The sequence below is a fragment of the Vicugna pacos genome, chromosome 17, assembly GCF_048564905.1.
Source record: "Vicugna pacos chromosome 17, VicPac4, whole genome shotgun sequence".
Classification (NCBI taxonomy): Eukaryota; Metazoa; Chordata; class Mammalia; order Artiodactyla; family Camelidae; genus Vicugna; species Vicugna pacos.
Window position 1 is genome coordinate 18,744,017 of NC_133003.1, and position 22,667 is coordinate 18,766,683.

The following is a 22,667-nucleotide window of genomic DNA, read 5'->3' on the forward strand; positions in this document are numbered from 1 at the left end:
AGAAAACTGATAAAGGCTTTAGCAATCTGCTGTGGCTGATGTCTCTTTTCTGGGTGCCAGGTCATCAATCCCATGGGATGGGATGCATTTGGGTTGCCTGCTGAAAATGCTGCAATCGAGAGGAATCTACATCCAGAAAGTTGGACACAAAGGTATGTGTTTGCAGGCATATTCAGACACTTGTATACAGAACCCTTAAAATTTTTTTAACCTGTGCATGAGAAGTAGAAAGCAAAGCAAACAAAATATTACAGTCTGCCAGGCAATAAACAAGATCGTCTATATTGGTGTTTGCCTTTTAGTGTGCTGTGTTCTTGTCTAAGAAGTAACAGAGGGTTTGGATAGTCATTCATGTGTTCATTTTGATGCTTTGTTATTTACAAAGTTATCCTTCCTTTTGAGTATTTGCATTTTGAAGGAAAAATGTTGAGAAAAGGGTGACATTTATTTGTTAAATTTCTACAATGCGCCTCATCTTTTTGACCAGAGTTTGAGCTCTATCCAAGTTCCGCAGTATGGTTTTCTCTGTAAGTTGTGTTAATTTTTTTGCCTTCACATTCTGAAGCAAGAGGAACTTAGACATTAAGTGAAGAAATATATGGTCATTTTATTCTGAGTGTGGCTTTTCTCCAAGGGGGACATAGTCCCAACCCCACCTGTGCCTCAGGCTTCCGTATACCTGTGAGCCAGCAGTGCCCATTCTTCTCCCTCCTGATAAAGCCTTGAGAGCCTCATGCCAGAATCCAGCCAAATATTCTGGGTTCACTCCAGCCCCTTTCACAAAGATCTGGGGCCCTTCCTCACCCCACCTCTCAGAGGTGTAGAGGGCAGTTCAAGGTCCTTCCCCATTGTCTTTCACCTCCTTTTGCTTTATCTTGCCTAAGGTTATGTTGTAATATATATATACAGCACCATCTATTTCTATTTTTTTTTTCTAACCCTAGTTTCCACTTTTCCAGTTATGGTTAATTCTCAGTTAATGGGAATGATGAAAAAAGGAAGAAATGGTGATTCACAAAAATGAGTCAAATATGGCATAAATTTGATATAAGCTAGGACAAGGATTGGCAAATTCCATGGGCCAAATTCCGCCCTGCCTGATTTTGTAAATAAAGTTTTATTGGAACACAAGCCACACCCATTTGTTTATGTATTGACCATGGCTGCTTTCATGATACAGTGGCAGAATTGAGTAGTTGTGACAAAGACCATATGGCCCACAGAGCTGAAAACATTTACCATCTGGCCTTTTGCGAAAGAAGTTTGCCAACTTCCCTACTAGAGTGTAGGAGTAAACAAGATGGCCCCTGAATCAGGTCATGCAGGTACAACTCCTGCCTTTCCTTCTTGCTAGCTAATTGCCTTGAGCAAATTACTTAAGCTATCTGTGCCTCAGTTTACTTATCTATAAAAGAGGGACATTCATAGTTCCTACCTCTTATGAATGGATAAAGATTGAGCACTGTCTTAGTCCGCTGCTATAACAGAAATAGCATAGTCTAGGTGGCTTATAAACAACAGAAACGTATTTCTCACACTTCTGGAGGCCAGGAAGTCCAAGGTCAAAGCACCCGCAGATTTGGTGTCTTGTGAGGATCCACTTCTTGGTTCACAGAGGGCCATCTCCCCTCAGTGTCTTGCATGGTGGAAGGGGCAGGGTTGCCTTCTGGGGTCTCTTCTATAAAGGCACTAATCCCATTACCTCCCAAAGGCTCCACCTTGAAATACTATCACCATCACTTTGGAGACTAGGTTTTAATATATGAATTTGGGGGCAGGACACAAAACATTCAGTCTAAGGCAAGCACTTTTCTGCAAAATGCTTAATATGAGGCCTGGAATTAAAATCAGCTATTGTTAGCTAGCTCATCCGAGACCACCCACTTCTTCATGATTTTTCATATTTTCATTTTGCTGGAACTGAAGGAGGACACAGTAGAAATGAATTAGTCCTTTTTCTTTAAAAAGAAAAAAGAATTTATTTCCTTATTTCATATTATATTAAAGTTGATTCATCCATGTCTCTCTTTTCCAGTTGTTGGAGAGTTGTAGGTTTTAGCTTTTGACTGACAAGCACTGTATGGTTTCCTTTGAATTCCTTCAATTTGTATGTTAAGATTTTTCTTTTCAGTTGCTTTTATTTTATTATTATTATTTTTAATATTTTTATTGAAGTATAGTCAGTTTACAATGCTGTGTCAATTTTCTGGTGTACAGCACAATACTTTAATCATAAAGAAACATACATATATTCGTTTTCATATTCTTTTTAACCATAAATTACTACAAGGTATGGATATAGTTCCCTGTGCTATACAGTCTAAACTTGTTATTTATCTGTTTCAATTGCTTTTAAATTTGTAAATACTTGGCTTAAATTTGTGCAGAATACAAACCTATAAATGGACACAAATCCAAGGAGTTGCCTACCTGAATGGCCAGGGGAAGGGTCAGTCCCCAGGGCCAAAGACCACTGTGGTCTCTAGTGGATTCTACCAGGGTCCAAAGAGTAGGTCTCTTCTACTATGCAGATATTTTCATTGATTCTTAGTGATTATTTTTTTTTTGCCAACAACACTTAAAGACGTTTGAAGTAATCTAGACTCTTCCAGTTTCCCTTTCACATTCTCAAATTGTAGTTTGTTCATGGCTTTTCCTGTTTCTAAAATCCAAACTTTCTTTCCTTTGTTTCACAGTAATATTAGACACATGAGGAAACAGCTTGATCGACTGGGCCTGTGCTTCAGCTGGGATCGGGTAAGTTGCCTTTTTCCTGGAAGGTCTCTGTTTTCACCAGGGTCCCGACTGCACATGGGACTGTGCATGTTTACTCCAGATTCCTCCTCTTTGGGTTGGAAGGAGGGAAAGGAGGGCGACAGAAAGCAGGAGGAAAGGATTAGCATTCCACAAATAAAAAGGTATCCCCAGTGGGTAATTTGCCTGCAAACAAATTTTTCTGTAGGATTAAACTCAGAGAGCTAACTTCATATTGAATTTCTGATTTATGTTCAGTAAAAGCTTTGCACAAAGATTTCTCCTGTTCTCAGCACTGGTTCAAAATGACTACTTGAATCTATGTAAAGTGATTAAATTTCAACCCTTGTGATTCCATTAGGTGATTAGGGATTAAGTTGATGGATCATTTATCTATCTTTTGTTCCAAGTTTGGAATTGAGGCTCATAACAAATAGCCTTTTGGTATAAAATGCTTTCAAATTGTGTATTAAACCACTGGGGAATTCCAGACCTGGGAGGAGTTCAGGGAAGACCAGCTGGGTATTAGGAACTTTGACACTAAATACGGCTGAGCCCTTCAGATCTCTGGCCAAAGGCCACTCCTTAGACATTGATGAGTGATCTGTTAGGTAAGATGAACTGCTGCTTGTCCTCTCCACGAAAGGCCTTTCCAATGTCATGATCCGTCTTAGCGTCCCGTTTACTCCACAAAATGCTTCTCATTACTGGGCCTGTCAAGTTCAAGTTCACATCCTTTTACTCATAGGAAGCACCTGGAAGAAACTCTAATGAGATCTTTTCCTCCTCCCCTACAATTTTCTTAAATGATTGAGATGTGATGAGTACAGTGAAAAAGAATGAAAGTCAGACGCATTTGAACAGTCCCCGCTTTTTTCCTTTTTTTTTTAAGCTTCTTTAGATAAGCTCATGACTGAATCAAGTTCTTTTGTATATATAATTTTTTAATTGAAGTATAGTCAACTTACAATGCTGTGTCAATTTCTGGTGTACAGCATAGTGCCTCAGTCATAGATGAACATACACATATTTGTTTTCATATTCTTTTTCAGCATAAGTTACTACAAGATATCAAATATAGTTTCCTGAATCAAGTTCTTATTGCAGCACTGATGCCATTTTTGCCACGCACTTGCAAGGTCACCAGGGTTTCATTGTTGGAGGTGTGAAGAAGCCCTGGTGCCAAGATCAAGTTGTCCTGAGGTGCCAGTGGGGAATCACTGATAGAGGATGAAATGCATCCTAATGTGGAGAGACTTGAATGATGTCCCAAGCTCTCCACAGATGGGACTGTAGACTCCTTAAGGGCAGAGATGGACTTATTCACCCTCTAAGATGAGAACCACCCTCGTCCAGCATGGGAACAGCAACCATAAATTAATAGATTATTTTTCTGATTGTCATAGAAGATTAGAAAATACAGAAAAGTGTAAAGAAGGACGTTAAGTTAGTATGGCTAATCTAACGTCCGGACATGTTTCCATGTAGTCTTTTATTCTGGAATTATAAACATCTATGTAATGTACTTTTGCAGAATTGAATTCATAATGCATATGTTTTATCTTGCTTTTTTTTTTCACCTGCTACTCATGAACATTTTCTCATTTCATTAAATATTCTGAAAAGGTGACTTTTTTTTATAGCTGTTGTTTTTCATCTTATGAATATACCATAATTTATGTAACCTATCCCTTATTATCATACATTTAGAGTCTAATGCTTCTTTATTATAAAGAATCCTTCCTTTAAAAATCTGAAGTCCAGAAAGCTCTAAAAAGGGAAAATTTTTTCACAGCTCATTTGACTGCAAAACCTAACCTGAACTGATATTTGTCTCACTTAGGATGACTACTCATATATTTTACTCTAGAAATAGTAAGATAATTGATTACCAGGTACTGTCTTAGACCTAGTTGGGTAAATACACTATTATCTTTTAATATCCAAAAAGGTCTTAATTCTGAAGCACATTTGACTGCAAGCATTTTAGATAAGGGACTTTGAACCTGTGAGTGCACAGTCATAGAGAAGTATCACCACTGCTGCTCTGTCTAATAGTTATTGAGCAGTTCCCGTGGGTCAGGCACTCATTCTCTCCTCAGACCCCTAAAAAGCTCTAAAGCGTGGGTACTTTAATTGACATCATTTTATTGCTGGTCACCCATGTGGCAGGGCTGGGCTCATCCACCAGCCAGTCTGTGACTGCGGTGCTCATCCCCCACACTTAGAGCACAAATTTTAGTACATGTTTTATTTCCTTAATTTGAATTCTTAAGAAGCCATAAAGAAGTGTAGAGCTTATGGTACGTGAACTTAAAGGATACTTAAAGGTATAATTTGCTTTTTTACTTTGCTATTGCCAGATTATTCTCCATAAAGGTTATACAGATTTTCACTCCCACGTTGTCATACAGTTTGTTTTCATCTGTATTTCTTTTATTATTAGTGGTAAGGAGTTCTTTTCATGTGCTTAATGAATATTTGAATTTGGGGGGTGTGTGTGTGAAAGATCTAATCAATGTCTTTGGCCTGTCTAGGTAGGAGGTGTTTGTCCTTGATGATTTTCATTTTGTTACAAATATTTTTCTCAGTTTATCCTTTACCTTGCATTTTGTTTGTAGTGGGATTATTGTTAGCATGCAAATATGTACTTGGAAAGGGCTCTTTATATTTTATATTTTCTTTATATTTTCTTCTCGATCTTTTGTTGTTTAATATTTACATTTAATGCAACTGGGATTATTTTAGTATATAAGGAATTCCTACATTTTCTAAGCAACCAATTGTTGCTGTTTTTTATTTTTTAACAGTCTTTTCCTCACTGATTTAAAAGGCTACCTTTACTGCAACCATGTTCTTTTATACTATTATCATACACTAATTTCTCTTTCTTTTCATTTGATCTGTTTATTACTATATCATTATTAAACTATTTAATTACAATTGCTTTATACCTTGTGTTGCTTTTTCCCATGCTTTACCTACCCTCGTTTTGATGCTTGTTGGATTCCTTGTTTCTGCCTTTGCCATTTTAAGTTCTCATCAGTGTCCTTCCTTTTGCTTAGTTTTGCCTGGGGCTTGGTGACCACTTTTGATGCACAGTTGTGGGTCTTTCCTTGTGGCAGTTTTCTAGTCTCTCTTTCTCAAGAACGCTGATTCTCGGTGTGTGCTCTGTTCACTGTCCTCCACTGTTTTCAGCATCTCTCTCGTGATTTTGGTCCCTTTGTTCTCTGCCTTGTGGAAGGACTTCTCATGTTTGCCTTCCACATCACTGGTTCAGTTTGAATCAAGGCTGTTTGTGGGTTTCTAATGCAGATAGTAATTGCTATTGTATTTTTAGCTGTATTCTTAGTTTTCCTCATCTCATTCAGTTCCTGTTTCTTTCTCAAGCCTCTTGACCAGATGCTTTTTTCTTATTATTATTTTGCTATCTTATCTCATTTCATAGACCATATAGGTTCAGAAATTTTCTTGAGAATACAAGGAGATGCTCTTGAAAAATTATGTTTGCTTCTTGTAATAAATCTTTTTATAATTTGGAATGCTGTGTACTCCTTGTTTGTTTCAGAATATTTTCATAGACACCTTGTGGATTTTGTCTCCTGTTTTCCTGGGTGAGGTGGACTAGTATTTCAGTTTAGAGATCCATTAGCCTGAGGGGAGCAGAGTGGAAACTCTGGCATGGTCTCTGCCTCATTTGTTTCTGTCTGCTTTTGGGGAATCCACTGCTCTGGGTGCATCTTTCCCTTTGGTCTGATCTTTACCCAGGCATGAGTTATGGCATCACAGGTACCCCTGACTTGAAGTGCTCTGTGGTGCTGAGCCACCGCAGCCAGAGGTGTCCAGTTTGAGGACTTCCCATCTGCTCCATAGCCCACTGTCTCCTCTGCACTTGCCCTTCCAAGTAAGGGGGCCAGAGCCCTGCTTCTCAAGAACCCAGTCTGTTCTTAAGAGGGGAAGATGCTATTTGGCTTACAGTATTTTTCTTCAATCTGGTCCTGTCTCAAAATTACTTGACATTTCTGGCATGGCAGCAGCACCTCTGTTGCTTCCAGTATTGGTGCAGTCCCCTCAACCCCCATCTTTATATTCCTGGCCATTTTAATGGGCGTCATGGAGACAAGTTGAGATATATGCGTTCTTGATGCCCTCTTGCCCAGAAATCCACCAGTGCTATTTGATGAAACCTTTACAATCTGTTTGGTCATACAGAGCAGCAAAGCGAGGTGGTAGAGGAATCGTTTATTTAACTGACAAGGCAAATCTGTGCCCTCTGCAAGTAACATTCCTAAAGTCTCATAAAAACTGGATAATTAAGCAGATGGCTAGCTGACAATTAACAGACTATTTAAAAAATAAGATGGCTCAGAAATGTTATCTCCCTCCCCCAGATGGAGAAAGCTAACTTGAAAACCTGGGTCATGGCCTCATTCTTCCTCCCTTGCCTGGATGGGAATCCTTGTAGGAATGGTCCAGCTCTGGAAATGCATTCTCATCTTTCTTCCATAAAAGGATTAATTCTCTGAATTAAAAAAAAAGTATACATTTCTGGAATTAATGTATTTCTGTTGAGCCACAATTATAATCAAATGGTATCTTTCAGCTCAACACTGTGTGCTTCATTTTTTCAGATATTATTCCCCAAACAGCTTGTATCATCTTGAGACAGAAAGTAAGAAACTGAAAGCTGAATTTGAATAGCTGAATACTTACTAAAAGAAGAGTAATGAAACGTCAAACTGTGCAATGAGAGAGACATAATGTGTTTTTTTGTGGAGCATTTACTTTGTGGAATTATTGGCAGCCTTTCCGGAGAGGGTGTGGCCCATATTCTACTCTTGTGGGTTCAGGTTATGGCCTTGGTGATCACGCACTGGTCCTAGGAGATGGCCTGTAAGTTTCTTGGGACAGTTAGCTTCTGAGTTGTGTGGTGTGGCCCATTGAGGCAGGGGTGTCTCTGCCTCTGATCTCTGCCCTCTCACCAGTGCTCTGGTGCCTGAGCTGGTTCTTGACCGGATGTTGGTGATGAATCTTGATTGGAATGGATTCTGGGGCCTGAATAATTGTCTGGGGGGCAGTCCCTAGAAGTTCCCTTCAAAACCAGACAAGTATATGAAGCAAAAATAAAAGCCCAAACCAGATAGGATTCAAAGTAATGGAATCTGCCAGAGCGAGGCTTTATTAGTCGTCTATGGTGCTTGCTGAGCAACCCCTAAACACTCGTACTCCAAAGTAAAATCAAAACAAAAGAAAATGGAAATATATTCCAGGGCTGGGCATGAATGATGTTTGGATTAACCTTTGTTATCTTCTTTACTGGAATAATCAAGAGTTGACCCTTTGCTGAGTTTATTTATTGTGGAGATCTTAAGAGTTTTTATTTGCACTCATTTTCATTGGATTTTAAATGCCCATGTTTGATTTCTTTCTCCTGTTTCTACATTCTGTCTTCTGTACACATTGGTGCCCAGTAATAAGACTGATGGCTTTGCCCATCAGTCCCCTGGAGGCTAGACAAACACAGGAATTACTGCCCCCAAGACAGTCATCCATTGAAACGAACTCAAAATGTGTGTTCCTCCCCACATTCCCTGAAGGCTGTGTGGGCTAAGAGGGATGTGGAGTGTAGCCATCTTAGAGCAGTGGAAAAGGCATATCAGAACTGTGCTCTATCAGAATTTTACCAGGACAGGCATTTATGACATTGAGCCTTTCCCAGTTCTATCCATCAATGCCACACAGCCTGTGTAAAGTATGGGGGTCACTGAGGCGTCCGTGGCATCTCCACCATGTGCACATATCTCTTTGCTTCTGTTTCTCCCTTTCTCTCCATCTTTCTTCCCTTTCACTGTCCTCTTTCCACTCCCTTTTTCTCTCTCATCCATTTTCCTTGACTCACCTGCTTTCTTTTCCTCTCTTTCTTTCTTCTTTCTCTCTTGCCTTTTTTTTTTTACAAATTTTTTTATTATGGAAAATTTTCCAACCTAAACTAAAAAAAGTGAGAATAGTATAGGGAAGCTCCAGACATTCATCACCCAGCTTCAACAGTTGCTATTACGTGACTGATCTTATTTCATCTCTATCCCTCCACTCCAGATTATTTGCGGCAAGCCCCAGACATTGCATAACTTCATCCATAAAGAGTTCAGTATATATCTCTAGAAGATGAAGGCTCACCTTTCCTCTCCCTGCTTCCTTCCTTCCTTCCTTCTTCATAATTCCATTATCACACCTAAAACAGTTAACAATCATACCATAAAATCATGGACTACAGTCATTTTGCAGATTTCTCTGGTTGTCTTGTCAGTTGCCTGCAATTCTGCTGGTCTTTGTTTAGCCTTTTCTTTCCCACCCTCATGTCATTAAGTCGGTTAGTACCAGTTGGTTTGGGACTAACACTCTCTTTTCATCCGAAACGCACAAGCTCTTTGGATCATACCTACATGAGTTTATTTTCAAAGACAGCATGATTTGTCTGATTACAAAGGGAAAATTATTATTGCTTCAAGGCTCTTACCACTTTGGAATTTTATTCACATAGAGGACTAGCCATTGGATAGGAAGGATTAAACTCCAAGAAATAATGAGGGCTCAGGATAATAGAAAGATGTATTTTTAACTTTTTTTTTTTCATTTTAAAGGAATGTAAAGAATAGCTTAAAACAAAAAGAACTTGGGGCAAGTGAATGATTGAAAACATGGTTGGGAAGATTCCCGTTGTGAGAGCTCAGAGCTGTGGTTGCCTTGACAACATGTAACAGGCCCTCGAAGTGTTTGACTCTCCGAGTCCTCTTTCAAGTTCTTGCAGAGGTAAAGCAGTTTGTCTGGTAGATCTCTGGCTCTAGATTATTTGCTGTCCCTAGGAATCATAAAATTAACCCCTTTCTGAAGGTTTTTCCTTTGATTGGGAGAGAAGAGGCAGTGCTTTTGATTTAGCTGAAATGAACTGGCAGCTTATCTTTAGTGCTTTCATTTAAAGGAAGGTTGGTGCTGGTGCAGAAGGGTTACTGTTCAGGGCTGTAGTCATGTCGAGGCTGGGACCATCTCATCTCATCTCATCAAGAATACCAAGCACACACTTACCAACCTAAAACATGGAGGTTAAGTTTTTTGTTTATCCTCAGCCAGGATAGCATTCTTGGCCTTTTCAGCCCTAACTAATGGAGATCTCCTGGAGCTGCTCAGAAAACGTGGCCGTTCAAGAAATTAGTTTGTTTCATCCTCAGTGCCCATTGGTGGTCTTGAGCCCCATCTAAGGTGCACCCTCTGGCTAATGTGAATAGAATTTCTCAATTTAAAGCTTGTTAAATGCTTCTAAAAGGTGGGATCTTGGACGCTTATCCCAGAGGCCTGGGTTTTGGTGATGGGTCTTGCCATTCACACATGATGGGCATGATCTATTACCCCCTGAGCCTCAGCTTCTTATGGTTATTGAAGAGATCAGATTACTCTTGAAATACCTTAGAATATATGAGTATAAAACTTCTCTCCCTGAGGCTAAATCAGGTCTCCAAGTCAGTTTTGCACAGTAGCCAGTACAGCCTCTGACAGAACGTAGGTGTGTGATACATTGTGCTCTAGGCGTGTTGGGAAGGATTATCCAAAAGGTCTCGAAGGTGAAGTTGTTACTCCATGAAAATAACAAGGATAATTTTTTGTCTGTGCTTATACCAGTGGTTCTCAAACATCGGCGAGCATCAGAATCACCAAGAGGGCTTGTTAAAGCACAGATTTCTGGGCCTCACCCCCAGGGTTTCTGATGCAGTGGTTTTGTTTTTCTGTTCAGAGAAGAAGAATCTTAGGAATCATTTTGCTCCCAAATCTTATTAGGTAGAAATCATAATGCAGGCCTACCATCAATTGTTTCTGACATAAAGTAGAGCAGAAATGAATAATAAAAACAGTTTTTTTAAAATGGTCAATGTTTCTAAAAATATAAGATTATGTTTATAACTTCTTTCATTGTGAAATATTGCACATGTGTACACTAGAACATAAAACATGTATGTAAAGCTTAACACGTTGGGATGTATAGCCACCATCTCGGTTAAGAAATAAAATTTTGCAGCACCCAGAAAGCTCTCTGTGAGCCCTTCTTCTTCTTTTGTTTTTTAACTGAAGTAGAGTCAGTTACAATGTATCAATTTCGGGTGTACAGCATGATGTCCTAGTCATACATATACACGTATTTGTTTTCATATTCTTTGTCATTGTAGGTTACTACAGGGTATTGAATATAGTTCCCTGTGCTATATAGAAGAAATTTGGTTTTTATCTATTTTATATGTAGTTGTTATGAGCCCTTAATCACAGCTTTGTCTCTCCCTACTACCACTACGCTAGGGAACCACTGTTTAACATTTATGATCATCACTGCCTTGTTTTCAGTTGAGTTTTACCTCCTACCTATGTTTTTCATGGTTACATAAATGGATGCACATAGTATGTGTCCTTTTGTCACTAGCTTCTTTAACTTAACATTTTTTTCTCCAACGTTTCATTAGAAAATATTTTCCATTATTCAGAAAAGCTGAACAAACAGCCCAATGGACATTCATTTGCCTTCTACCAAGATTCAACACTTCATATTTTGCCATATTTGCTTCATAACTTGCAGACATGGTGGCCCTGCAGCCCTGAGTACTTCAGCTTTCCTGTCTAAAGACTAAAGACGTCCTCCTGCATAACCACCATATCACTTGACAACTAAGAAAATTAATTAACAGTAATTCCATGTTATTATCGAATATCCAGTCCATGTGTGAATTTCCCAGTTGTCTCCAGAATGTCTTTTGTAATTGTTTTTATCCTAGACAGGTCTCCGGTATTAGTATTCCATTGCTTTCATAACAAATTTCCACAAACTTAGCATCTTAAAACAGTACAAATTTATTATGTCACAGTTTCAGTTCGTCAGAAATTCGGGTGGGATTGACAGGGTCATCTGCTTAGAGTCTTACGAGGCCAAAATCAAGGTGTCAGCAGAGTTGTGTTCCTTACTGGATGCTGTAGGGAAAACGTACTTGCTACTTCATTCAGGGTGTTGGCTGAAATCAGTTCCTTGGTGATTGTAAGACCAGGTCCTCATTTCTCTGCTGGATGTCCTCCAAGGGCCAGTCTTTGCTTCTTAGAGCCTGCCTGAGTTCCTTCTTTTTTTTTTTTTTTAAGTGAAAGTAAGTTTATTCAGGGAGATACACACTCCATAGACCAAGTGCCATCCAACTTACTTTAGTTTAAAGTAAAAATAGGTACACACCGCATAGACAGAGTGCCGGCCATCTCAGAAGGCAAGAGAGAGACTGAGCAACGTGTGGGGCTGTTAGTTTTCATGGGCCTGTATTTCATATGCTAATGAGCAGGAGGATTATTCCAACTATTTTGGGGAAGGGGCGGGGATTTCCAGCCTGCATTCCTTATATGCCTTCCCTCCAACGACAGTGGGTCAAGTCTTTTTCATGCTTCACATCCCTCTGACTATCCCTCTGCCGCATCTCTCGGACTCCAGTTGAAGATGTCTGCTGTTACCTGCTTAAGTGATTACATTGGGCTCACTGGGCTAATTTAGGATAATCTCTCTATTTGAAATTTATCTGCAGAGTCCTTTTAGCCACTTAATTTGCACATTCACAGATTCAAGGAATTAGGGCGTGGACATCTTCGTGGGAAGCCTTTCTACCCACCGTACCCCAATCCCCTTTTTATTTGTTAATGGTAGTTATGGACTGTTTGTGTCCCCCTCCACAGAAATTCATATGTGGAAGCTCTAATGCCCAATGTGATGGTATTTGAAGATGAGGCCTTTGGGAGGTTTAGATGAGGTCGTGAGAGTGGGGACCTCAGGATGGGATTAAGTGCCCTTAGAAGAAGAGACACCAGACAGCTTCCTGTCTCTGTCTTTCTTTCTCTGCGTACACACACAGAAGGGGCCGTGGAAGGACACAGTGAGGTGGTCACCTGCAAGCCAACGAGGGAGCTCTCACCAGAACCCAGCCATGTTGGCACCTTGATCTCAGATATCCAGCCACCTGTGAGAAAATCAGTTTCTATTGTTTAAGCCACCAAGTCTATGGTATTTGGTGATGGCAGCCCAAGCAGACTAAGGCAATGATTTTGAGTTTTGAAGAGTTTAGGGTAGTGCTTTTGTAGAATGTCTCTCAGTTTGGATTTATCTGATCAGTTCTTCAGCTATCAGTTTTATTTTCTTGGGATTGTCTGGTTTTTGTGTCAATATTAATAATGTTTTCAGTGAATGAGTTTGGCTAGCCCTTCTATTTTCTGGCAGAGATTATGTAGAATTTGTGTTAATTCTTTAAATGTTTGTTAGAATTCTGCAATAAAACCATCCAGGCTTGGGGATTTCTTTTTGAGGAGTTTTAAAATTATGAATTCAATTTCTTTAATAGTTATGGGGCTAATCAAATTATCTATTTCATATTGGGTGAGTTGTGGTGTCTGTGCTTTTTGAGGAATTGGTCCATTTCATCTAAGTTGGCCAATTCTTGTGGAGTTGTTTATAGTGTTCTGTTGTGATCCTTTTGATGTCGGCAAGGTCTATAGTGATATCCCTGTTTTGTTCTTGATTTTAGTAATTTGTTTCTTTTTCTTTTTCTTTGTTAGTTTTCTTTGTTCACTTTATTTATCTTTTCAAAACACCAGTTGTTTTTGTTTCATTGGTTTTTATCTACCAATATTTTTCTGTTTTCAGTTTCAATGATGTCTACTTTTATCTTTATTATTTTCTTCCTTCTACTTTCTTTGAGTTTATTTTGCACTTATTTTTCTAGTTTCTTGAAATAAGACCTTAAATCATTGATTTGAGACTGTTCCTCAATTCTGATGTAAGCATTACTTTCACTGGATACATTAAATTTGATTTATTATATTTTAATTTTCATTCAATTCAATATATTTTAAAATTTCTTTTGAAACTTCCTCTGTAACTCATGGATTATTCAGAAGTGTGTTGTTTGGTTTCCCAATATTTGGAGATTTTCTTTAAAATTCTTCTCAGTGAAGAGGTTGTGGCACACACACACACACACACAAAATGGACTACTACTCAGCCATAAAAAAGAATAAAACACTGCCATTTGCAGCAACATGGATGGACCTGGAGATTGTCATACTAAGCAAAATAAGCCTGAAAGAGAAAGAAAAATACCATATGATATTACTTATATGTGGAATCTAAAAAAATGACCCAAATGAACTTCTTTACAAAACAGAAACAGACTCAGAGACATAGAAAACAAACCTATGATTACCAAGGGGAAAAGGGAGTAGGGGAGGGATAAATAGGGAGTTTGGAATTTGCAGATACATACTACTATATATAAAATAGATAAATAGCAAAGTTCTACTGTATAACACAGGGGACTATATTTAATACCTGTAATAGCCTATAATGGAAAAGAATATGAAAAGGAATATATATATATATATGAATTCAGTTTCATACATACATACTGTGCTGTATACCAGAAACTAACACAACATTGTAAACTGACTATACTTCAATAAAATTTTTTTTGAATTAAAAATAAAATAAAATTCTTGTCAAATAATTTTGACTTTCTGGTTATCATGGTGTTGGCATAAGTTGATTGTCTTATCTCATTCAGCCTGAGATCTTTTTGGTTCTTTGTATAGCTAATAAATTTCCATTGAAACCTTGACAACTGTGGGATTCTTTTAAGACTCTGGATCTTATTTAAAGCTTATATTTTAGCAGTCCTCCTCTCATACTGCACCAGTGGATAAAGGAGACACCTCTTTTTTGCTTGTAGGAGGACATGGGAGTCTAGGATCTGCACATGGCCATCCCTGACCCTCCAGGGAGGGAGGACCTCCTTGTCACTGCTGGGTTACCTTGATACTGCTCCCCACTAGGCCTCCATTGATATCACCCTGACTAGAAAGGAGCACCTTGTTCCTGTCCCCTGTGGACTCCACTGACACCATGAAGGGGTGGCGTTACTGCTAAACAGGGATAACCCTCCATTTTTGAACCCTTCTGATACTGTCCCATCAGGAAGAGGGAGGGGGTACCTCATTACTGCTCATTGGAGTAGAAGTCCAGACCCCTCTGTGGTCTCTGCTGACACCTCCATGGGGGATTGTTCATTAGTGCCCAATAGGGATAGGAAGGTCCTGGCTCTGCACTCAGCTTCCTCTGACACCACCCTGATGGAGAGAGAGATTGGGGTGCCTCGTTATTGCCTCCCAAGGTTGTAAGTCTAGACTCTCGACTAAGCCCTTGTTGGTAGGATTATGGCTGTCTCTCTCTCTCTTTTTTTTTCCTTTTTTCCTGTAGTGTTGACTGAAGTAGAGCAGTTATTGTCTAAATTTTCTATTTTACTAGGCTGTCCCTTTCTCAGTACTCTGGCTAAAGGACCTCTTTCTTCCTTCCTTTCTTCCTTCCTTCCTGCCTTCCTTCCTTCCTTTCTTTCTTCCTTTTTTCCTTTCTTAATTGAAGTGTAGTCAGTTACAGTGTGTCAATTTCTGGTGTACAGCATAATGCCCCAGTCATGCATATATATACATATATACGTTTTCATATGCTTTTTCATTATTATAAGTTTTCTCTTTCTTTCTTTTCTTTTCTTTTCTTTTCTTTCTTTCTTTCTTTCTTTCTTTCTTTCTTTCTTTCTTTCTTTCTTTCTTTCTCTCTGTCTCTTCTCTTTCTTCCTTTCTCTCTCTTTCTCTCTTTCTCTCTCTCTTTCTCACTTTTTTTCTCTCTTTATTTCTCTCTCTCTTTCCTTCCTTCCTTCTTTCTTTCCTGCACTCTTTGACATTTCTTGATTACCGCTTTCATTAGCTCCAATTCTCAGATTTATGAGGCATAACGAAAATCCATGGAACTCACCACTATGTCATTCCTCAGGTGTTGAGGTCCCTAATTAGTCTGCTTCTCTTCTCAGTTTATTGGAGTCTGATGTTTGTCTTACATGTATATAATGTTCAGGGTTTTTAGTTGTACTTAGTGGAAAATATAGGGGAAAGTGTATCTGTTCCATCTCTCCAGAAGAAGAAGATGGCATGTGCAGTTTTAAATCTCCCCCTTCTTCCTGTGAGATTCTGATCTGTATTCCCTGCCCTAGTCCATCCCTTAAAAATCACTGGGCTGAAAGGTCTTCAAAATAATTTTCTATACTATTTTTTTCTAAGTTTATTTCTTGGTCTGTGTCACATATGAACTCTTTCAAGCTGTGATGTGTTTCTACTACTCATTGTTTATGGAGTTTGCAGGCAGCAAAACAGCTCATTTTGGGCATGGTTGTCACTGTTTTGCATCCGTGGAATTGATGAATTTTTATTTCTTCTTCCTCTGAATCCATGCCCGTATCTGACAAATAGCCTTCCTATTATTCAGGAGACCTACAGAACTCACGTCTCGAAAATATCTTTCAGATGACTCTGCCCTGTTGATCCTGAAATTTTCAAGCATGTTGCAGATAAAATTAATGTTCTTTTCCTTCCGGAAAAATTGAACCATTGTAGAGAGCTGGTTTGGCTTGGATAGTTGAAATGCTGGCATCCGCCCAAGTAGACTGATAACAAATTGCAACTCAAACCCATTAATCTCATCTGTAGTTTAATGGAGGGTTTTCTGTTCCCAACTTTCTAGTTAGAAAAGCTGTCTGTATTGTTTGACTGCCTTGATGAAATTCTTGTCATCTGGCAAAGAACATTTACCAGGAAATTAGGCAAATTGTTGCTTCTCACCTGGTTTTGGATAGTTCACAGAATCTTGCGTAGTTTGTAGCAGGAGACAGCTTTTTGGTTACCATAAAAATGACAATACTCAGAAAATAATGATCAAGGGAATAGCAAAAAGAGGAGCTTACTGATCAATCTGATTTCAGTTAAGAGACAGTATAAGTTATCTTCAAAACTGCAAAGACCATGGTTTCCCTTCTATTAATACTCATTCTCTAAATTGACTTCAAGAGCATGTAGAACAGGAACCTTTCAAATTACTTGAAAATTTAGCTGTAGCCCTAGATCTGAAAAACAAGACCTTTAAGAATAAAATTCATGCTCTCTAAAGGCAGAGTGTCTAGCATTTGTCATTTTCAATTTTCATTAAATGCTCATTTTCAGTCTAAAGTTAGTCCTGAGATGAAGAAACATAATTACATAAAAATGAGTTCTTAGACAAATGTTAGGTCATGATGAATTAATTACCCTGCTATTAACACCTGTTCCCTCAGCTCAGCAAAAAGGAGGAGCACAGGGAAGGTAAAGGAGGCCAGAGGCAGAAACTCAGCGAAGATTGAATTTAATAGATGGTTGAAGGAAGAGGCGTGAGAGGATGGGGCCAAGATGGAGTGAACAGTGAGGCTCGGGAACCTGGGCGGTGGCAGTCATGGGGAATAACACAGAGTTTTAGGAAGGAGGAAGCAGTGGCCATATGGTCTGGGACAGGCAACCCTGGCTGGGCCTGTAGGTGACAAAGGGTTCTTGGGAAAGATGCAAATGAGATGGAATAAAGCAGAACCTGGAGAGGTGGGAGGGGTGGGTCTAGGGCCTGGAACGCCTGTGGGAATGAGTGTGTGTGATGGATTGCCTCTCTCTTCTCTCAGGGGCAAATGGGAATGGATGGGATAGGAGCAGGGATGGCATTTCAGAGAAACTGCTAGAGAGGAGAGACTGTGGAAAGGCTATAGATGGCCTGAATTTTCATGCCCTCTGATTCAGTGTTGACCTGTGGCTGGTACTCAGTAAATGTCTATGGAATCATTCAGTGAGTGAGTGAGCAAACAGAACCTTGAATTGAATGGACACTCCCTTCTTTTCTCGGCACCTCCTTTTTCTATCACTGCAGCCAATTAGTGAGTCTCAGGATAAGGACTGGGAAGTAGTAGGCCCTCAGTGGATGTCTTCTCATTGATGTGTTAAATGCAGAGAAACAGAATTCTGAACCAGTCTTATACCAGGTTGCTGAGAAACTGATCTGAAGGGTGTCTCCTTTTGAAAAACTGTCGTCTGTTTTTGATGTCGTAGAAGTTGCTAGTGGAGGTAAATGTGGTTCTTATTTGCCTTTAGAGGTTTGAACGTTCTGCACACATGTTTCTTTGGACACTTTGTGTGGTGTGAATTGGGGTGACATTTCTCATGTGAACCCACATTTGACATTTGGTATGAATAAGCCAGACTGATTCCAAGAACAAAGATGTTCTACTTTTTTTTTTTTAAGAAAACCTGTTATATTTAAGACAAGGGTTCTGTCTCAAAGTTTAATTTTTTAAACATAGCGAACTTGACTTCCTGAATTTTGATGTTATTTGTTGCTTTAATGGAGATTTATTAAACACCTGCCATGTATGCATACTGGGTCAGACAGTGTTGGAAAGGCAGGCTGACCCTCTTCAGACCCCTTGATCCTCACAACAGTTATAGCATCCCATTTTCTGGATGAGGAAAGTGAAGCCTAGAGAGGTGAGTCATTTGTCCAGGGTGACCAGCGAGTCCACAGCAGACCCATGGACTGAGTCCCGTGCTCAGACCTCAATCTTCAGCCCCCTACCCATCACTCCTTCCATCCACTGCCCTTCACCTGCCCTTAGGAGCAGACAGCCTGTTTAGGAAGGTAAGCAGAACTTGGGGACTTAAATAATAGGTCCTAAAAGATGGAGATGTACTTAGCATTTAAGACTCAGCTGGGCAGAAGCATGGAGCATTAGGCCTCCCTGTCATTCCATGTGGGCTGGGCAGCACACTGATTCCACCCAGAAGGGGGTTACATACGGTTGTGAGTACCAGGAGGCAGGAATCACTGAGGGCCATCTTAGGGGGAAATGTCTGCTGTTTTTATTATTACTGCTGTTGTTATTCCTGAAAGAATATTCACCACAGTATTCCTTCATTTGGGAGTGCTCCAACCTGTTCCTTCTGCTTGATTTACACAGACCTCCTTGGAGCACACAGTTGAGTCAGTCTGGGCACAGTCTGGGCACAGCCAGGCTGTACTTCCCGAGGTCCTGTTTCACTGCATGGTGCCCCTGAGTCCAGAGACCTGGGTTCCAGTCCCCTTTCCACCACCCAAGAGCTGGACAGCCTCGGGCAGGCCACTCCGGGCAAAGCAGCGTGCCTGGCACCTGCTGCGCAGAGCCACCGTGGGTCGTGGGACGGGAGATGAGAGAGGGAGGAGCGGTGTACACGATGGGGGCACCGAGCCATATACAAATGTGTCCTGTTATTTGCTAATTACAACTCAAAGCCAGGGCTGTACTGAGCGGTCTGCCTCCACTCTCTGTGCCCCCTCCTGCCTATGGATCCAGAAGTGCCTCTCAGTGAGGAGTTAGCCATCTTCCCCCTTCCTTTTCCTGTGAAGCCCCAGGGGAGGGCCAGGCCACTCTTGTGGGTTTTCTTTAGCTTCCCTTCCGGAACCGTAACTCCTCTGGGAAGAGAAATGAGCTGTCAGACAGTCTGGTGTTTTTCAGCAGCTGATCACTGAGCACAGGTAGTTACCTAATCAAGTTTCCATATCTGTTGGATGGAGGTGGACTTTGAGGTGGTATTTCTTATTGTTTGCTTAGGTTTATTTTGTAAAAACATAGCGAGGATTGAGTGTAAGGACTAAGAAAATCAGTGTTGGAGTGGGGCTGAGGCACAGGAGGAGCTGAATCCAGGGCCATGTCCTTGAGGGTCCCTTCTCAGCACAGTGCACTGGGGGCCTTGTTAGAAATCTCGTGGGGACTAAATTGTGCCCTGCGCTCCTGTTGAAGCCCTATTCATTAAGTTCTGTGACGACACAAGGGCAGGACAGGACTCCATCGCTTGTGCAGCATTTGGGAGGGAGATATATTTGGGAAGAACCTCTTTGCAGTGAAATTTCTGGGAGTGGGGTGAGACCCAGGCATCAGTAACTTTTAAAGCTCCATTCCAAGGTGCAACCAAGTTTGAGAGCCAGTGCTAAGTTTAGAGGACTGAGTGTGGGGGTGGCCACAAATGTCCTATTCCAGCAGATTTTCCTCGTGAGCCTCCGTCTCCCTTCTTCCAACACAGCAGGTGCACAAAGCTGTGAACTGGAACCTTGAACCATCACCGGCTGATGCAGGATACGTATTTTTTCTAAGCTGTGCAAGATGAATCCTGAGGCTGGATTCTCTAGGCTTTAAGCTGTGCTTGCTTTCAGAACCCCTCCCCTTCAGAATTAGAGAACCGGGGAAGGAGTGAAAGGCAAGGTCATTACCGTACAGTTCCTTCTGCTCTGTTGCAGAAAAGGGCGAGTGACAGAAATGCACACAGGAAAGGTATGTGCATCCCTGCCTCTCTCCTCTGTTTACAAGACTAGCTGTTTTGGAGGCAGAAGGCTTGTGGTGAGACCGAGGAGAGGGAGAGGCAATGCCTGCTCGCTGGAAACCATGATGCATGGTGGTTGCTCACCTTTCTTATTTTGTTTATTTTCCGGTGTCCAGAGCCACAGAATGACTGACTTGATAAATACACTGCCTCAGGTTTTGGTTGGTTTCAGTTTCTAAACTCCTGATGGCCAATTTAAACATTGTGAGGTTGCAATGCAAACTACATGCATGATGGCTTTGAGTGACGTTAGCTGCTCTGTGATCTGGGACCAACCACTGTCAAAAGTGCAGTGGGACCAGGAAACAGAGACTCAGCTAGATCCTGCCAGAGCAGAAGGTAGGGGTAAGGAGGCGACCTAGCTGGCTGTCCCTGAGGCGTGCGATGCCACCTGACGTGCCTGGGAGCAGCCCTGTGTGGATTTCTGGGTCGGGGTCATTTGGTCTTTCCCTCATAAACACCATCTCTTTTCATTCAGAAGGCCATTGTTTGGTAAGGGATGGTGATGAAAAGCCATTCTGACCCCAGTCCATTCCTCTCCCTTTCACCCTGTCCCAATAGCCCCACGAGGGCAGGAGCCGCCTCCGTGCAGGTGTGGTCACGGCGCCAGTCTCACTCCTCCCAAAACACAGTCTGAGTCGAGCCAAGGGAAGTATCACCATTGATCCCTTGCACGTGCCCCAGTGTGCCTCACACACATCATCACCTTTGTCCTTACAGCCCTTCTCAGATGGGCCTTGTCACTCCCTCTTCTAGATGGGGAAACTCAGCTTTGGCCACAAAGCTAACGTTGCTGCAAGGACTCGAACCCAGTCAAATGGCTCCAAAGTGGATTGTCTTTCCCTTGGTTCCCTCTCTCTCTCACTCTGTTCCTGGAGCAAGGAGTGTCAGCCTGAGGAGACCTCAGGGAGGTACACGGCAGGTGATTCTTCCTTCACAGACTGTTTTCTATCAGGGCTGTCAGGTGGGCCCCTAAGGCTCAGCCTTCTTGGATTTCGTCATTGCTAAATCACTGGGTGCAAGAGTCCTGGCAAGGCTGGCTTGGTTATTATTTTGTTCAGTCACTGAGGTGTGGGTGGCAGGTCTCTCAGGATGATGTCTGCATCCTCACCTGTGTTCTGAGGGAGTTCACCTTCTCTTTTGGGCCCTGGGTTTGGCTGTGAATGTGCAGAATATTTTTAATGCTAAAAACCAGGTATTGTTGAATATAAAACTGCAGTGTGGAGGGCTGATTCTAGTTGAGATCCTGGATGTATAAATTTGGTCTGTTGGCAGCTGGATTGCGCTTTCTAGATCTCAGGGGGATATAAAAGTTGACACCTTAATATAGATCTCTGTGGAGTGTGACTGAATTGCAGTTGCTCTTGGAGCTTTAACTGACTTACCCGACTTTTCATTTTAAAAACAAGGATGCATTCACCTAGGTATTGGCTTATTTGGAAAGCAGGGCAGAGGAAGGCACAGGAATGAAAAGGGATTTTGGAACAGTCAACAGCCCTCGTTGACTTCTCTGGTGGTCTCACTGAGAAGTCCTCCCAAGATGGTGCTTGGGGGCAGGGATCCCCACCCCACAGACGGAGGGCTCCCCCTTGGGGTACAGGCTGGACTGGGCCTAAATGTTTGGGTGCTGTGGGTCTGATTCCAACAGATGATCTTTAAACATGTATTTGTTCAACAACTCTTTCATGGGCGGGTGTAAAATGATATTGTAGCAAGAAAAACTGTATGCCTCTCTAACTTCAAAATTGGGAATTTGTTACATGAATTTATTACAGGAGGTTTTCCAAGCCTGACAGCTACTTGGAGGCATATTAAATGATTTAAAATTTAGACTGTCAAGTCATTCATTCCCAGGCAGTAGCATTAGGCATGCCTACAGCTTCCCCTCAAGACGTTCTGGTCTCCCCTCTGGTTGGTCTCAGGGTTGGCAGAAGGGCCAGTGGCTGCGTCGTGCTGGGTTCCCACGTGCACTACACCATGTGCTCGAGAGAGATGGGGTCCCAGCAGCTGGAGAAGGGAAACTGAAGTTAATTTACTCATGTTTCCACTTTTCCCAAGGACGTTTTATTGCTTTTTATGAAATATTCTCCAGGGAGTTGCTTGGCTCATCCGCCTTAATCTCCCTGTCTGTGGTTACGGACTCAAACTAAAAAGATCAAAACCCTTAGAGCAGGATTTCTCCCCTGGCATTATGGACATTTGGAGCTGGATAGTTTTTTGTTCTAGGGGCTGTCTCGTACATTTGTAGGGTTTTAACAGCATCCCTGGCCTCTACCCACCAGACGATTTTAGCAGTTCCCTCCCCTGTGTCCCCCTCACCTCCACAGTTGTCATAAACAAAAATGTCTCCATTCGTTCCCAGGGGAGCAAATGTTTCCCAGTTGAAAAATTCCTGCTTTAGGAAAAGGAAAGAAGGGATCTTAACATCTTTGTGGGTACTGAAACCCCAGAAAACCTTTGTCTGCAGGGCTAGGTTTTGAATAAGTCCTTCCCAAAACATGAAAAGGGAGTCTCCATTTCTAGACAGTTGACTACAGTTAAAGGTTTTAAGCAGTTTACTTTCAGAAAAATGTCTTTGATGATTTTTCCTGAGATGAGGCCTTAGA

The 22,667-nt window shown here is 41.2% G+C and overlaps 1 protein-coding gene across 2 annotated transcripts in view; it reads left to right on the forward strand.

Moving 5' to 3' along the window:
- LARS2 (leucyl-tRNA synthetase 2, mitochondrial) overlaps window positions 1-22,667 on the forward strand; it is a 131,342-nt gene that overhangs the window by 20,486 nt on the left and 88,189 nt on the right. For both annotated transcript variants that reach the window (XM_006200711.4, XM_031686686.2), the window contains exons 4-5: window positions 61-152; window positions 2,697-2,757. In XM_006200711.4, coding sequence (XP_006200773.1) covers window positions 61-152; window positions 2,697-2,757 — 153 coding nt within the window. The remainder of the gene's footprint in view (window positions 1-60; window positions 153-2,696; window positions 2,758-22,667) is intronic.